Source organism: Petromyzon marinus, unplaced genomic scaffold (assembly GCF_048934315.1).
Source record: "Petromyzon marinus isolate PM22_M1 ecotype Great Lakes invasive population unplaced genomic scaffold, UKy_Petmar_22M1.pri1.0 PM_G_Scaffold_24, whole genome shotgun sequence".
Taxonomy (NCBI): Eukaryota; Metazoa; Chordata; class Hyperoartia; order Petromyzontiformes; family Petromyzontidae; genus Petromyzon; species Petromyzon marinus.
The window spans coordinates 1,178,578-1,196,700 of record NW_027422806.1 but is presented as its reverse complement, the minus strand read 5'-3'; the positions used below and the strand labels follow the sequence as shown (position 1 = coordinate 1,196,700).

The 18,123-nt window shown below is 46.3% G+C and overlaps 1 protein-coding gene and 1 pseudogene across 1 annotated transcript; both read left to right on the top strand.

Moving 5' to 3' along the window:
- Window positions 1-235: 235 nt before the first annotated feature.
- LOC142913312 (uncharacterized) lies at window positions 236-14,532 on the top strand (annotated as a pseudogene).
- On the top strand, window positions 14,532-16,484 carry LOC142913311 (uncharacterized). Its single transcript, XM_076060845.1, has one exon. The coding sequence runs from the start codon at window positions 14,532-14,534 to the stop codon at window positions 16,431-16,433; it is 1,902 nt and encodes a 633-aa protein (XP_075916960.1). The 3' UTR covers window positions 16,434-16,484.
- Window positions 16,485-18,123: the final 1,639 nt, after the last annotated feature.

Here is an 18,123-nt window from a genome sequence, read left to right as displayed (position 1 = left end):
CCTCGAACGAGTAACTGCTGTGGTGTGAACATCGCCACTGGGGAGACAAAGGCGGCCGAACGTGGTGGATCCAAGTCCCGGGCGAATCCGGGTAGTACAGCTAGTCATGAATACATGAATGAATATAGACGTGTAAGTCACGTGTGACTGTTTATATTAATTCCTCCATGGCTCGATACTGACGTGTAGATGGTGTGGATATTCTTATTTTCTGTCTGCAGCTGACGCTGGTCTAATGGAGCAAAGGCAGTCAGCGCAGCAGCTCGGTACGACAAGTCAACAATGTGACCAGCGTGCATACAGCACGGATCGGACTGGAAATTTGACACAGCACCAGAGAACTCGCATAGAAGAGAAACCCTTCAAGTGCACTGTGTGTGACAAGGCATTTGCATGGCCATCAGTTCTTGAAACCCACCAGAGAACACACACGGGAGAGAAACCCTTCAAGTGCAGTGTGTGTGGGAAGGCATTTTCACGGTCATCTACTCTTAAAATACACCAGAGAACACACACGGGAGAGAAACCCTTCAAGTGCACTGTGTGTGGGAAGACATTTTCAGATTCATCTACTCTTAAAACACACCAGAGAACACACACGGGAGAGAAACCCTTCAGGTGCAGTGTGTGTGGGAAGACATTTTCATGGTCATCTGCTCTTAAAACACACCAGAGAACACACACGGGAGAGAAACCCTTCAAGTGCAGTGTGTGTAGGAAGACGTTTTCAGATTCATCTACTCTTAAAAAACACCAGAGAACACACACGGGAGAGAAACCCTTCAGGTGCAGTGTGTGTCGGAAGACATTTTCAGGTTCATTTGCTCTTAAAACACACCAGAGAACACACACGGGAGAGAAACCCTTCAAGTGCAGTGTGTGTGGGAAGGCATTTTCAGATTCATCTGATCTTCAAAGACACCAGAGAACACACACGGGAGAGAAACCCTTCAAGTGCAGTGTGTGTGACAAGGCATTTGCATGGCCATCAGTTCTTAAGACCCACCAGAGAACTCACAGGAGAGAAACCCTTCAGGTGCAGTGTGTGTGGGAAGGTATTTTCACGGTCATCTGCTCTTAAAATACACCAGAGAACACACACAGGAGAAAAACCCTTCAGGTGCATTTTGTGTGGGATGATGTTTGCAAAGTCATCAAATCTTCAAGTACACGAGAGAACACACATGGGAGAGAAACCCTTCAAGTGCACTCTGTGCGGGAAGGCGTTTTCACAGTCACCACATCTTAAAGTACACCAGAGAACACACACGGGAGAGAACCCCTTCAAGTGCAGTGTCTGTGTGAAGGCATTTTCATGGTCATCTGCTCTTAAAACACACCAGAGAACACACACAGGAGAGAAACCCTTCAGGTGCAGTGTGTGTGGGAAGACATTTTCAGATTCATCTAATCTTCAAAGACACCAGAAAACACACACGGGAGAGAACCCCTTCAAGTGCAGTGTCTGTGTGAAGGCATTTTCACGGTCATCTGCTCTTAAAACACACCAGAGAACACACACGGGAGAGAAACCCTTCAGGTGCAGTGTGTGTGGGAAGGCATTTTCAGATTCATCTAATCTTCAAAGACACCAGAAAACACACACGGGAGAGAAACCCTTCAAGCGCAGTGTGTGTGGGAAGACATTTTCAGGTTCATTTGCTCTTAAAAAACACCAGAGAATGCACACGGGAGAGAAACCCTTCAAGTGCAGTGTTTGTGGGAAGGCATTTTCAGATTCATCTAATCTTCAAAGACACCAGAAAACACACACGGGAGAGAAACCCTTCAAGTGCACTGTTTGTGGGAAGGCATTTTCACGGTCATCTGCTCTTAAAAAACACCAGAGAACACACATGGGAGAGAAACCCTTCAAGTGCAGTGTGTGTGGGAAGTCATTTGCAAATTCATCAAATCTTCAAGTACACCAGAGAACGCACAAGCATCAGAAGATCCACAAGGAGTGCAGTCTGAAATCAGCTTGTGAAAGTCAAAGTGCCGCAATGAGCCCATCCCTCATGAAACACGAACCGGAGGAAAATCCCAGCTTGGACACTTTTAAAGGTATCGAGGTGAAATATGAAGAGGTGATGGTGAAATGTGAAGAAGTGAAGGTGAAATGTGAAGAAGTGATGGTGAAGAGTGAAGAAGTGAAGGTGAAATGTGAAGATGAAGATTCAAATTCAAAATGGGACCTTCACATCGATGGAGGCAACGTGAAGCAGGAGGAGAATTCTGACTGTGAGGCAGAGCGAGGCAACTCCCAGCAGTTTGTGGAAGTGGAGGTGTGGGTGGACTTCCTCCGAGACAATGCAAAGTCAAGTGGAGACCCGGTAGATGTGTAAGCTTGAGACAATGTCGCTCCAATAGATGCACCTTTGTCACAGGCCTTTAATGACAAGAACGTGAAGTTGGTCACTCAGTTCCTTGGTTCAACCTGCAGGGTAAGAGCGGCCAGTCTTTGTGGACCTGTGGGTTGGGTAGATCTTTAACCAGGAGCGAGAGATAATAAGCCCCCAAGCATTCACTATGTTATAATTGCATTTACACGGTGCTTTCTTAACCGCCTCAGCAACTCAGAGTTTTGTGTCGTACCTCGTCTGAAACATCCCCAAGTAGCAGCTGCCCCTGTGTGGCACAAGGTGGTGGCCCTGCACCGGCCTGCATGTGGACAAGAGCCTGTCAGTAGGGGGCGATGATTGATGCGTCATCTCAGTTGTGTAGTTTGTAGGCAATCTTGATTTGAAGCTTTCGTGACTGCAGGAATCCACACTCTTGAATTCTTTCAGTAAAGTCACCACGTAGTAGAAACATAACAGATCACGGCGTTTAGATCACAACACAAGCAATCGTCATCAGGTGGGACAACCACAGCAAGAGAAACTGCTGAAGTAGTAGGCGCCTACTCCAGCAGTTTCTTCTTCTTGCTGCTGTGCTTGTCCCACCTGATGACGATTGCTTGTGTTGCCATCGAAGTGCCGTGATCTATTTGTAGCGTAATGGTTTGAATTTGCTACATTTTGACCCAGGCGCCAGCATGCAACGGCCTACTCGTTTTGAATGACGCAACAATAGTACGTTGTACATACACGGTTAAGCAGACGGTGCGTATTTGTAAAATAACTTCTTGTTAATACGATGTAACGTGATGCAGTCAATTTCGCTGCAGAAATTCTATTTTGTTAATATGCCTGTCAATAATTTAGAATGAATACTTGTCTGATTGTGCGCGTACATGTAACATTTTGTCTGAGGGTCAAACATTGAATAAGTGATGTTAGGACAAAGTGTGTGTGTGTGTTTTGGAAGTAAGCTGTACAGAGAACTCAGTTGAGGTCCGTTGTTCTTGTGATACAGGTCAAAGGGTATTTTTTTGTACCACTAAGCGTCTGCCTCTGGAGCAACTCATTGTCTTTGAAATAGGGATCACGCTCGGATCATTCATCAGTTACAAGGCATACCACTTGAAAGTTACACGTATAGGAGGAGGTACATTCTCTACAACACGAATTGTAGTTTTGTCTTACGTGTCGACATAGATTTTGTCTAACTAGGACTGGAAGTGCTCCTTGCTGATTGACGTCTGGATGTTCGTACCTATCGGTTGAAGCAAACCACACTGCTGTTGTTGAGACGCTGTGCACCAATAAGGGTCCAACACATTGACGGCTTTCAGGCCAGGAAAGTCACAACATTTGCACACGAAGGATGCATTCACGCAAGTACCCCATGCTCCGTTTTGAAGTTTTAAAATGAAACATCTTTGAATTGTGTTGTGTTTTGGATTAGATTATTGTATTTCTTCATTAAAAGCTTGTCTCAATTTACATCTGGAAGACTTCATTGAAAAGGACATTTCGTGTGAATTTTCTCTCAACGTTAAGTAGACGGCCTTGCCGGGGGTTCGGACTATCACCTGTTTGGGATTGCGGGATCGAGATAAGGCGACACGGAGCTGCTGGCCATGCGAGAAGACCGCCGTCTGCAGATCGATTCCAACGTAATCGAACGTCTGTCCCTGCGCCTCTGTCGTCCATGCAGGGGGTGCGTAGGTTTGCAGCGCCCCCTGCATGAAAACAACGGAAAGGTGCAGCGCTCATCACAGATAGATAAAGTTGTGCGCTTATATTTAAAATGTTATTCTTTTATGAGGTGATGTTGAAATCGAAAAGTGTTTGGCCAGTTGATGATTTCAATCAGATTGATTAATTTATTATGAACCACATCCGAGCTTTTGTGGTCCTGTTGAGCTAAAGTTGGAAAAACTCCGTGACTATAACTTCGCTCAATATTGTAAACGTGTTCTTTGGTTCTTTCGGTAAAGTCACGTAGAATGAGAATAAAATAATAAATTGATAAAATAAAATAACACAATAATATTCTCACGACGTTTCGGCCACAACACAAACGGCCTTCATCAGGTGAAGGGACGAGACTGTCTACGAGACTGTCTACCAGACAGTCTCGTCCCTTCACCTGATGAAAGCCGCTTGTGTTGTGGCCGAAACGTCGTGAGAATATTGTGTTATTTTATTTTATCAATTTATTATTTTATTCTCATTCTACGTGACTTTACCGAAAGAACCAAAGAAGATGAATCATTGCAGTCACGAAAGCTTTAAATCGAAATTGTAAACGTGTTTCTATTATTTAGTTATTGTTTAATACAAAACACTTCAGATAATGGGTTTCAAGATGTATTTGAATGGCACGTTCGTTGTTCCGTTGTTTAATGGCTTGGACGTCATGGCAAATGGCTTCCATCGATGTGGAAGTCAATGGTGGATGATAATTTGACATTTCGGTGTTGATTTGGAGTAGATTGTTTAACTGTTGCATACCGGGTGGTGAAATGCTTTGCCGAGTACCTGAACTGTTTGACCAAGTGAATTCATGAAGAGTTCGATACGAGTTTGAGCGTTAATATTCTTGCGGAACGACGAAGATCTGATATTTTAAAGATTCCTGATCGTACGTTTATTGCGACAATGTTCACGGGGAACACGTGTGGAGGAGAGTTCCAGGTGAAGTCTCCCCTTACCTGGCAACCATGGTGGCTGTCCGCTGATCACTCTCGCTCCGTCACAGCTACGAGCTGTAGGGACAGGATTCTCCACCCTGGCGCTGTTTTAATTCACGGCACCAAGAGTGGAGAGCCTCATCCCTGTAGTGCCCTCCTGTTGTGCCGCATCATTTACCGCGTAACGAGGCAACGTTTTCATTAGTGCGTTCCACTACACACCCACACGAGCGAACCATGTGCAACAGTGTGCGTACATACAGACACGAACAAACACGCGGGTGCACATACACACACGAGCGCTTACTTGCAAACACGGACGAGTGGAGATGCAAACACGGGTGTGGTCACCACCTGGCTAGCTACACTAGTCACGTGATAACTAGTATACTAAACTATACACTACACTATACACTACTATACACTACACTATACACTACACTACTATACACTACACTATACACTGCAACTATACACTACACTACTATACACTACACTACACTATACACTACACACTATACACTACACTACTATACACTACACTATACACTACTACACACTAGTGCTGCACTAGTCCCCAAACTGCAAAGACAAAGGCTCCCCAATGTAGACTGACGCATCCACAGACCCACACATGGACCCACGGACTCGCACAGAAACCCATGGTCTCATCGACTCCCACTGGGCGTGCGCTGTTAGCGAGCACCGGTGAGGGTCGCGATGGAACAACACCAGGGGCTGGTGTGGACAGAACCACGGCTGGCCGCTCTCAAATTCTGATGTTAGCACCCCCACCCCCCTCACCACCACCTTAATTATGGCTGAGTCCACCTAAGTGACGCTCAGGACTGCTTCAGGTAAGGGGCCGACCTTAAATGACGTCACGCGATTTTAGAGGATTTTTGACCCCCGCCCCCATCGTCATATGACGTCACGAAAAGTCATACCCCTCCCCCTCAAATATGACGTAACAAAGCTCTGCCCCCCCCCCCAAAATAAAACATGCTTCAAATCCCTTTAAACTATTATCATTGTAGTGCGTCGTTAATGTGGCGCTGCGCTCTGATGTTGTAGGTAGAAAACAATACAAAGTCTAATTAAGTAGAACGTGTTTATATTTATTTAAAGTTGCGCAATTTGATGTGACGTCACATTTCTCAACCCCCCCCCCCCCCTAGGTGTGTGACGTCATTCACGGATGGCCCCTAATTGTCGCTGGTATTGGCCGTGAGCGAGAATGGCGCAGCGCCGCTAACCGCTATGCTGTGATGGTGCCCTTACCTGCATGAACGGAGACGCGGTCGGACGATGGGTGAGCCGCTGGTGCGGGCAGGACGAATGATCTCGGGCGTACCTCCTGACGTGGAAGGCGAGGGAGGTCGGAGTGCGCGTGTGAAGAGAGACGGCAAGGGGCGGGAGGAGAGGGGGGCGATCGGACGGAGCGGAAGCAGGAGGACGAAGGCAGGAGAGACAGCGGAGCCGTGGAGGAGTCTGGGCGTGCTTGATGGTGAAAGTTGACGTGGACGCACGCTGCAGAAGAGAAGAAAATATTCACGCTCGGCGCCACACACAGCCAGACGTAGCTCACCTCATCCGTCTTGCTGACGATGTGAAGGATGACTAGACTCTGATTGTCTTGTAGCTCTGTGGAAAGAAGGAGAGGTGTCTTGGGTCAAACAAGGCCCTCTGCCACCGGTGTGGGCGGGGGGGGGGTACCCTAGTGGAGGGCTGAGCGTGGGAGTGAGTCGAGGGAAGGGTGAGTGGTGGTTGACATGAATTTGAATTCTTATACATGCTATGCATTGTAACATTTATTCTCGTATGGGTTTACATATGGTAGAACATATAGGCTATTAGACGAGGACCAATTCAGTGCTAACATCGTTATCACGGACCCAAATCGTGATCAGGAACCCACATCGTCAACAGGGATGCTCGCCTTGTCAATAGAGACCCACATCAAAAGGGACGCTCACCTCTTTAATCCGGACCCATATCTTCAATTGGGACCCACATCGTCAACAGTGACCCACAACATGAATATGGACACTCACCTCGTCAGTAGGGACCCACATCGTCAACAGTGACCCACAACATGAATATGGATACTCACCTCGTCATTAGGGACCCATATCGTCAACAGTGACCCACAACATGAATATGGACACTCACCTCGTCAGTAGGGACCCACATCATCAACAGTGACCCACAACATGAATATGTTCACGTTTTTGTTTGTTGCAGTTGCACCCGAGTCAAGGGCCGCACGGCTCACAGGGCTCTACACCTGACACATGAAACTTAAATTAAACTGAAGACGACGTCTCGCCAGCATGCATCTATCCTCCACGCTTGGCTTCTGTCACGCGACTTCCACGATTTCGCCTGAGAGTCTCCCACCGCGTGCCCCCATAGGTCTTCTCCATCGGTCGCTCGACTCGCGTAGACCGTTCATCCGTGTGGTCCACGTGGTCAAAGAAGAAGTTGGTACCAGCCAAGGCAGCACAACGCCAGTCACACAGACTTATGTTAGTGGTCGATAAGAGTGAAGTACAGTACGTCATAACCCACTCATTTCAAATGCTTGCCACGTAATTCGTTGCTATTGGTCACATAAAGAACTTGGAATTGCTAATGCTGTGCCACCTCAGGTTCTAAGGCAAAGTGAAATGTCTGCTCTGGGCCGGTCAAGGACACCATTTCTGGGATGAAACTATCACATTCACGACACGTGATAAAGCATTTAAGCAGTATGCCTGCTGTAATCATAGCAGGTACCACCACAGCAGTATGCACTGCTGTAGTGAAAGTAGGTACCACTAGTCAGTATACCTGCTGTAATCTTAGCAGGTACCACCACAGTATGCCCTGATGTAATTATAGCAGGTACCTCTAGTCAGTATACCTGCTGTAATCTTAGCAGGTACCACCACAGTATGCCCTGATGTAATTATAGCAGGTACCTCTAGTCAGTATACCTGCTGTAATCATAGCAGGTACCACCACAGCCAGTATGTACTGCTGTTATAGCATAAAAAAAGTATAACGATACTATCATAGAATGTTAACTAAACGAGCATAAATTTGTAACTAATTTAGGATAAACATTGAACTTAATGAGTATGGATAAATAAACTACATTAGCATACAGATTAAAACTAACTAGCATACCAAAATTAGCATAGGACAACCGTTGACCAATCGCTGCGCACCATCGCCGGAGACGCTCCCAGGTTTGCCTCTCGACCAATCGGATCACTGGCCTTCCCCCCCCCTCCCCACTTTGGCACGCGGCGACCAATCAGATCGCGGGAGGACGCTACCATTTTTAATGCCCTGCACGCTGAATGCCGCGCGCCCATGTGCGTGTGAGTGTTTAGTTTTGTTTTAATTATTTTCATCATTAAAGTTCGCGAGTGTCAAGGTAAGCTACGTTGACTTTATTTTTTTAATCATTTTCTCAAGAGAACCGTTGTTGCTGCTGCTGCGGCTGTTGTTGTGAAAGGCCCGGTACACCCTGAGGCCTTGCCTAGACTGTGACAGCCTTGATGTCACGTGGGTCCACACTCTTTGCGTCTTTCGGTAAAGTCACGGAGGTAGAAAATTAAATTTATTTATGATTTTATTTAATTACTTTTATTTATACCTACGTTAAATTTTATTTAAATTGTAATAAATAAAATTGTATTTATTTTATTTCATACCTACGTTAAATTAAATTGAATTTTTAATAAATTATATATATTTTATTTACATTTATTTTATTTAATACCTACGTTTAATTTAATTTTTAAAATATATTACATTACTTTATTTAAATTAATTTTATTTTATACCTACGTTAAATTAAATTTGTAATAAATTAAATTTATTTCATTTAAAAAATTTAAATTAATTAAATTTATTTAATTTAAATTGCATTCATTTTATACCTACGTTAAATGAAATGAAATGCTTTAATAAATAAAATTAATTTTATTTAAATTAAATGTATTTTATTTCATACCTACACATGTACAGTCATTTTAACTGCTCTGACTGCTACAAGCTAAGTGCGGCCTGGAATCGTATTTATAAGTAATACATTTTACAATTACAATTCCTTATAGAGGAACCCCATACTAATGAACTGACTACGTATATATATAATTAAAAGACCGCACGCAGATATCGCAAAAAAGGACCCCGTTGTCAATGATATAATTCGATACACGTACAGCAGTTGCTGTACGTACATCATTAAAATTACACCGATTGTAATACGTCAACAAAGACACAATTTTAATTTGACCCCCGGGTCTGATCGCGTTAACTGTGCAGGTGGCGGGTCTAGAGGTTACTTGCACGTGTGTGCAGCTTGTTGAATATTGACGTGCGATGACTTGTGGAGAGGAAGAATGATGATGATGGCGATGCAAGTCTTGAAGTCTGACGCTGTTCTCTGAGTCGTGTAGCCTACCGCGTGCCACTTTGGGGATTGCGTAATGTCATTTTAGTTTCCTCTGTGGAACTTTTTATTTTGTTGATTCTAACGATGTAACTGACGTAGGGCGGGCTTGGGAGCGGCGTTGACGATGTGTTTTGGCGTTACACCAACCAGCACCTTTGCATTCAGAAGTTGGAGGTGCTTTGATTGTTACAGCGAGAGGTGGAATCGTCACCGCCATCGTCATGGGTTTAAGTGGGCACGGAGCCCGTCAAGGGAATGGGTAGGTAGAGGAATGGGGTTGGAGAGTATACACAACTTGCATTTCTAGTAATTTCAACAATTTATGGGCATGCGCATCATTAACAGTGTCCTGATGAGCAAAACAAAATCGCAATTTAATCGTGAATCTATTGTCATAAATGAGTCTGAAATATCAATAATCTTGCTCAAAACCGCATTCCTATTATTAAAAATCATTGTACCCCCATTCATGATGACAATTCCAATATCGTCATTATGATGCTCAGAATTACACTTATATTCTCAGAATCATGAACATTTATTAAAACAGCAGTGTGCTCAAAATGCTCATTTAACAATTTCAACATGTACACAATCAATTCCAAGATTCTTATCAAAGTAAGTCCTATGTATCGTGGTGTTTTCATGCTTATCCATTATTGCGCTCCAAAAAAAATAAACAAAAGTCTATTTGTATAATGTTTGCGCGGTGTACAGTCTGGAAATTACCCACATCGCAAATTTCAAGCTTGGTGCGTGTCGGGAAGTACGCTAAACATTTTGAACAGACACACACATTCACAACTTTGCCTTTGATATATATGGAGATTAGTAATAAATTGTTAATTTAACTACTTTCATGTTGACGGATTGGAAATAGGAATAGCACTGGCTCACCACAGGGCTTATCGCGTGGTATCTGGGCACTTTATTTGAAACGTAAACCCCAGTTTGTGAGTACAATTCCTCGCAAGCTGCCTCCACAGAGACAGACAATGAGGTTTCTAGGTAAGAGTAAGAAATGAATCTACGTGTCGAGGAGAGACGAGAGAGCCAAGAGGTCACCTCGGGAGACTGGGCGGCGCGTCAACCTTAGTCACGTGACTGAAGGAGTGTGAGCGTGCCGTGCGGACGTGTGTGTACTGTGTGTGTGTACTGTGTGTGTGTACCGTGTGTGTGTACCGTGTGTGTGTACTGTGTGTGTACTGTGTGTGTGTACTGTGAGTGTGTGTGAGTACCGTGCGTGTGTGTGTGTGTACCGTGCGTGTGTGTGTGTACCGTGCGTGTCTGTACCGTGCGTGTGTGCGTGCGTACCGTGCGTGTGTGTACCGTGAGTGTTTGTACCGTCCGTGTGTGTGTGTACCGTGCGTGTGCGTGTAACGTGCGTGTGTGTGTAACGTGCGTGTGTGTACCGTGCGTGTGTGTACCGTGCGTGTGTGTACTGTGCGTGTGTGTACTGTGCGTGTGTGTCGTGCGTGTGTGCACCGTGTGTGTGTACTGTGCGTGCGTGTGTAGCGTGTGTGTGTGTAACGTGTGTGTGTGTACCATCTGTGTGTGTACTGTGCGTGTGTGTGTGTACTGTGTGTGTGTGTACTGTGCGTGTGTGTGTACTGTGTGTGTGTACTGTGTGTATGTACTGTGTGTGTGTGTGTACTGTGCGTGTGTGTGTACCGTGCGTGTGTGTGCACCGTGTGTGTGTGTCCCGTGCGTGTGTGTACTGTGCGTGTGTGTACTGTGTGTGTGTACAGTGTGTGTGTGTACTGTGTGTGTGTGTACTGTGTGTGTGTGTGTACTGTGTGTGTGTACTGTGCGTGTGTGTGTGTAACGTGTGTGGCGGTAGTCTAGCGGTTAGTACGCTGCTCTACGAACATAACGACCCGAGTTTGATTCCCGCTCACAGCCAACACCCAGTGACGATTATTTGAACCGGTTCTGGGCCTCCCCTATGTCAACTCAGCCTCAAATGAGTGCCCGGTGCGGTGTGTAAACATCATTACTGGGGAGACAAAGGCGGTCGGGCACGGTGCTGGCCACCCACCCCCTCGTGTACTGTTCTGGCCTTCATAGGTGGTGCTGCTACTTGCTAACAGCACTTGCCCCAACAGTCTGTTAAGGCTACATGGGGGATCTTTGTCTTTGTATCACCACCCAGGAGTCACGGAGCTTTTGAGGCTCCGAGCCACGTGGGGATCCACAACAGCGTGAGGCGGTGCCACTCACAGGTGAGACTCGGGGATATGTGATTTCTAATCGATAGCCATCCGTCAGTTAACCCATCGCAACTGCTGAGTCTGTCACGCGACTTCCTCCTTCCAGCGAGCCTTTGACGCTTCACGTGGCCTCAAAGTGTACACAGTGTGTACGTATACACAATAATGTCCACGTTGTTGCTGAGTTCATGCACTCAAGGGAGGGGCAATGGAAAATGAATCTAAATCAACTTAAACTCCATCCCCGTGACCTCATCGGCATGAAGTGGCAGCTAGTGGTGTCATGTCACCAAGGTATTCAGCCCTCCCCCGTTCACAGCGCTCTTGAGCGTGACGTCACCTCCGCTGGGGTCACTGCCGATATCAATCCAGTGGCAATCCTTATTTGGGCAAAGCTACGCCCAGTGACTGGCGGCTCATTAACATAATGTATCCGTTAAAGCCGTCGAGAGTTTATTGCGACGGGTTCAGCAGCCACGCCCCCAACGCTCGACATATGGGCCGACCATTAACATAATTTATTCAGTTACAGAGCCGCTCATTGTGGAAGAGGCGTGTCTCTTACCCCGGGAGTGACGTCATGTTACTTGCTTACCCGCGTGACGTCGCTAGGTAACAGGAGGCTGCCTATCCGCGCTTGCACTGAAATCCGAGGTGAGAAATTCTCATGGTGGTCGTGGTTGTTGTTGTTTACCAAGGTAGAGCCTCTCTCTCTCGTAGGGATGTCAGTTGAGTAGCAGCGAGCATGGGAATCGACGTCCAAGTTGGAACTTTACAACGCGGGGCCTAGCCACCCGGGGCCTTGCCTCCTGCCCTCGCCTGATTGCATTCACTTTAATTATCTCGCTTAAGTTTAATTTGTCTTCACCCGGCTCGCCACTTTGTAACTTTGTTTTATTGTAAATATTCACGCAGTTTTTATTTTCTTTTGTTACCAGGCCAAGCCCGCTTGAGCTGCTATACCGCTCTTGTTATCAGAAGCGACCTGCCCACAACAACACAAGGTGAGGCTTTGTCAACGTGTGTGAATGTTTCGACTTAAAACTTTGGTGACTGCAGGAATTAATATTCTTGGTTCTTTCGGTAAAGTCACGTAGATAGAAAATAAAATAAAAATAACATATATTTTTTTACAATGAAGCAAAAAACCCCACAACGTTTCTATGGCAACATTAATGTTGAAGATGCGACGGCTTACAGGGATATTTATGACATTTGCCCTCTCATTGCGTGCCATGACAGTGCTGTTTGCACAGTCACACATAGTCACTGTAAGATGATTTTCTTGGTCGTGTTTTTGTTTTGTTGCTTGTTGCGGTTGCACCCGATTCAAGAGCCGAATGGCTCACGGGACTATAACCAAAATAAATCAAACTGAAAATAAAAAAAACTGAAACCGCGTGATGAATTTGGGAAAGTTTTTCACTGCATCTCCAAATATATATAAAAGGCAAAGTTGTGATTGTGTGTGTTGTCTGTTCAAAATGTTTAGCGTACTTTCCGACATGCAACAAACTGTACATTTTCCATGTGGGTACTTTCCAGAATGTACACCGTACAAACATTATGCATATACACTTTTAGTTTTTTTAAGGGGGGGGGAGAGCTCAATAATGTATAGATTTTTTGCACGGCAAGTGAGCTGTGACGTCAAATCTTGCATGTGACCCTCGCACGTGGAAGCGTCACGCATTGTAGTATAGCGGTTAGCGTTGTTTGTGTGTGTGTGTCTGTGTGTCTGTGTGTGTGTGTGTGTCTACGATCCATCCTGGGTTTAACCAGACTGGATTGTGTGAGGAGCTCACAAATCCTTGAAAGATCTGGGCAGGGTCCCATCGGTGAGCTCCTCCGGCAGGCAAGGCTGCGTGGGCTGGGTCATGTAGCCCGCATGCCCAGCCACCGCATGCCGAAACAGCTTTTGTTTGGCCGGATTGAGGGGGCTAAGCGGGCGCGGCACGGGCTAGAGAACAGATGGAGTGATGTGGTACAGGAGGACGTGGAGCTGAGTGGACTTGCCGATGACTGGTACCAGCGGTGTCAAGATCGGCCTCTGTGTAGGAGGCTCGTGAAGGATGCTACTGGGCAGTTGGAGGCAGTCACCCTCCAACAACAACGGAGGGCGGAGGAGCGACGCTCACAACAACGAGCGGAGCGCCGGGTGGCTAAAGCACAGCAGGTTGGCACAGTAGGGGGCACAGGTGGTGCATCAGCCAGTCATCTCAGTCAGTCGACCCGTGGCACCTGGGTCTGCCCAGTGACCTCCTGCCAGCGGGCGTTCGACACTTCACGTGGCCTCACGGTGCACATAGCCTGGCACAAGCGTCGTGGTGACGTCACCGCCACTTAGTGGCGAATGGCGGTTGTTGTTGTTGTTGTGTGTGTGTCTGTGTGTGTGTGTCTGTGTGTGTGTGTGTGTCTGTGTGTTTGTGTCTGTGTGTTTGTGTATGTGTCTGTGTGTGTGTGTGTGCGTCTGTGTGTGTGTGTAAGCGTAACGCATTGTAGTGTAGCGGTTAGCGCTACGCTACGAACCCGGCGACCCGAGTTCGATTCCCACTCACGGACACCACCGGCGACGATTATTTTAACCGCTTCTGGGCCTCCCCTAGGTCGACTCAGCCTCAAACGAGTAACTGTTGCGATGTAAACATCGCCACTGGGGAGACAAATGCGGCTGGACGTGGTGGATCCAAGTCCCGGGCGAAGCCGGGTAGTACAGCTAGTCGTGAATATATGAATGAATATAGACGTGTAATTCACGTGTGACTGTATATATTAATTCCTCCATGGCTCGATACTGACGTGTAGATGGTGTGGATATTCTTATTTTCTGTCTGCAGCTGACGCTGGTCTGATGGAGCAAAGGCCCTCAGCACAGCAGCTCGGTACGACAAGTCAACAATGCGACCAGCGTGCATACAGCACGGATCGGACTGGAAATTTGACACAGCACCAGAGAACTCGCACAGGAGAGAAACCCTTCAAGTGCACTGTGTGTGGGAAGGCATTTTCACAGTCATCTGCTCTTAAAATACACCAGAGAACACACACGGGAGAGAAACCCTTCAGGTGTAGTGTGTGTGGGAAGACATTTTCAGATTCATCTGCTCTTAAAACACACCAGAGAACACACACAGGAGAGAAATCCTTCAAGTGCAGTGTGTGTGGGATGGCATTTTCACGGTCATCTGCTCTTAAAACACACCAGAGAACACACACGGGAGAGAAACCCTTCAGGTGCAGTGTGTGTGGGAAGGCATTTCCTGATTCATTTAATCTTCAAAGGCACCAGAGAACACACACGGGAGAGAAACCCTTCAAGTGCAGTGTGTGTGTGAAGGCATTTTCACAGTCATCTGCTCTTAAAAAACACCGGAGAACACACACGGGAGAGAAACCCTTCAAGTGCAGTGTGTGTGTGAAGGAATTTTCACAGTCATCTGCTCTTAAAACACACCAGAGAACACACACGGGAGAGAAACCCTTCAGGTGCAGTGTGTGTGGGAAGACATTTTCAGATTCATCTACTCTTAAAAAACACCACAGAACACACACGGGAGAGAAACCCTTCAAGTGCAGTGTGTGTGAGAAGGCATTTCCAGATTCATTTCATATTAAAACACACCAGAGAACACACACGGGAGAGAAACCCTTCAAGTGCAGTGTGTGTGGGAAGACATTTTCAGATTCATCTAATCTTAAAACACACCAGAGAACACACACGGGAGAGAAACCCTTCAGGTGCAGTGTGTGTGGGAAGACATTTTCACAATCATCTGCTCTTAAAAAACACCAGAGAACACATACAGGAGAGAAACCCTTCAAGTGCAGTGTGTGCGGGAAGGCGTTTGCACATTCATCTAATCTTGTAGAACACCAGAGAACACACACGGGAGAGAAACCCTTCAAGTGCAGTGTGTGTGGGAAAGCGTTTGCACATTCATCTGCTCTTGTAGCACACCAGAGAACACACACAGGAGAGAAACCCTTCAGGTGCAGTGTGTGTGGGAAGGCGTTTCCACGTTCATGTTCTCTTGTAATACACCAGAGAACACACACGGGAGAGAAACCCTTCAGGTGCAGTGTGTGTGGGAAGACATTTTCATGGTCATCCGCTCTTAAAACACACCAGAGAACACACACGGGAGAGAAACCCTTCAAGTGCAGTGTGTGTGGGAAGACATTTTCAGATTCATCTACTCTTAAAAAACACCAGAGAACACACACGGGAGAGAAACCCTTCAGGTGCAGTGTGTGTGGGAAGGCATTTTCAGATTCATTTGCTCTTAAAACACACCAGAGAACACACACCGGAGAGAAACCCTTCAAGTGCATTCCGTGCGAGATAACGTTTGCACAGCAACAACATCTTCAAGTACACCAGAGAACACAGAAGCATCAGAAGATCCACAAGGAGTGGAGTCTGAAATCAGCTTGTGAAAGTCAAAGTGCCGCAATGAGCCCATCCCTTATTAAACAAGAACCGGAAGAAAATCCCAGCTTGGACACTTTTAAAGGTATAGAGGTGAAATATGAAGAGGTGATGGTGAAGAGGGAAGAAGTGAAGGTGAAATGTGAAGATGAAGATGCAACTCCAAAATCGGACCTTCACATCGACGGAGACAGCGTGAAGCAGGAGGTGAATTCTGCCTGTGAGGCAGAGCGAGGCAACTCCCAGCAGTTTGTGGAAGTGGAGGTGTGGGTGGACTTCTTCCGAGACAATACAAAGTCAAATGGAGACGCGGTAGATGTGTAAGCTTGAGACGATGTCGCTCCAATAGATGCACCTTTGTCACAGGCCTTTAATGACAAGAATGTGAAGTTGGACACTCAGTTGCTAGGTTCAACCTGCAGAGTAAGAGCGGCCAGTCTTTGTGGACCTGTGGGTTGGGTAGATCTCTAACCAGGAGCAAGAGACAATACGCTCCCAAGCATTCACTATGTTATAATAATTGCATTTACACGGTGCTTGCTTAACCGCTTCAGCAACTCGGAGTTTTGTATCTCGTCTGAAACACTCGAAGAGCATCCCCAAGTAGCAGCTGCCCCTGTGTGGCACAAGGTGGTGGCCCTGCATCGGCCTGCATGTGGAGAAGAGCCTGTCAGTAGGGGGCGATGATTGATGCGTCATCCCAGTTGTGTAGTTTGTAGGCAATCTTGATTCGAAGCTTTCGTGACTGCAGGAATCCACACTCTCGAGTTCTTTTGGTAAAGTCACCACGTGGGTAGAAACAACAGATCACGGCGTTTAGATCACAACACAAGCAATCGTCATCAGGTGGGACAACCACAGCAAGAGAAACTGCTGAAGTAGGCGCCTACTCCAGCAGTTTCTTCTTCTTGCTGCTGTGCTTGTCCCACCTGATGACGATTGCTTGTGTTGTGATCTAAACGCCGTGATCTATTATTTGTAGCGTAATGTTTAGAATTTGCTGCATTTTGACCCAGACGCCAGCATGCAACGGCCTACTCGTTTTGAATGACGCAACAATAGTACGTTGTACATACACTGTTAAGCAGACGGTGCGTATTTGTAAAATAACTTCTTGTTAATACGATGTAACGTGATGCAGTCAATTTTGCTGCAGTAATTCAATGTTGTAATATGCCCGCCAATGATTTAGAATTAATACTTGTCTGATTGTGCGCGTGCATGTAACATTTTGTCTGAGGGTCACACATTGAATAAGTGATGTTAGGACAAAGTGTGTGTGTGTGTGTTTTTTGGAAGTAACCTGTACAGAGAAGTCAGGTGAGACCCGTTGTTCTTGTGATACAGGTCAAAGGGTACTTTTGTGTTTCACGAAGCGTTTGCCTCTGCAGCAACTCATTGTCTTTGAAATAGGGAGCACGCTCGGATCATTCATCAGTTACAAGGCATACCACTTGAAAGTTACACGTATAGGAGGAGGTACATTCTCTACAACACGAATTGTAGTTTTGTCTTACGTGTTGACGTAAATTTTGTCTAACTGGGACTAGAAATGCTCCTTGCTGATTGACGTCTGGATGTTCGTTACCTATCGCTTGAAGCAAACCCCACTGCTCTTGTTGAGACGCTGTACACCAATAAGGGTCCAACACATTGACGGCCTTCAGGCCAGGAAAGTCACAACATTTACGGCACACGAAGGACGCATTCACGCAAGTACCCCATGCTCCGTTTTGAAGTTTTAAAATGAAACATTTTTGAATTGTGTTGTGTTTTGGTTTACATTATTTCTTCATTAAAAGTTCATTTTACATCTGGAAGACTTCGTTGCAAAGGACATTTCGCGTGAATTTTATCCCGTTAAGTAGATGGCCTTGCCGGGGGTTCGGTTCGATGCGGACTTTCACCTGGTAGGGGATCGCGGGATCGAGATAAGGCGACACGGAGCTGCTGGTCGTCTGCAGATCGATTCCAACGTAATCGAGCGTCTGTCCCTGCGCCTCCGTCGTTCGCA

Bases quoted from the DNA above. Each gene is read 5' to 3' on its own strand.
- LOC142913311 (XM_076060845.1), top strand. From the start codon at position 14,532: ATGGAGCAAAGGCCCTCAGCACAGCAGCTCGGTACGACAAGTCAACAA.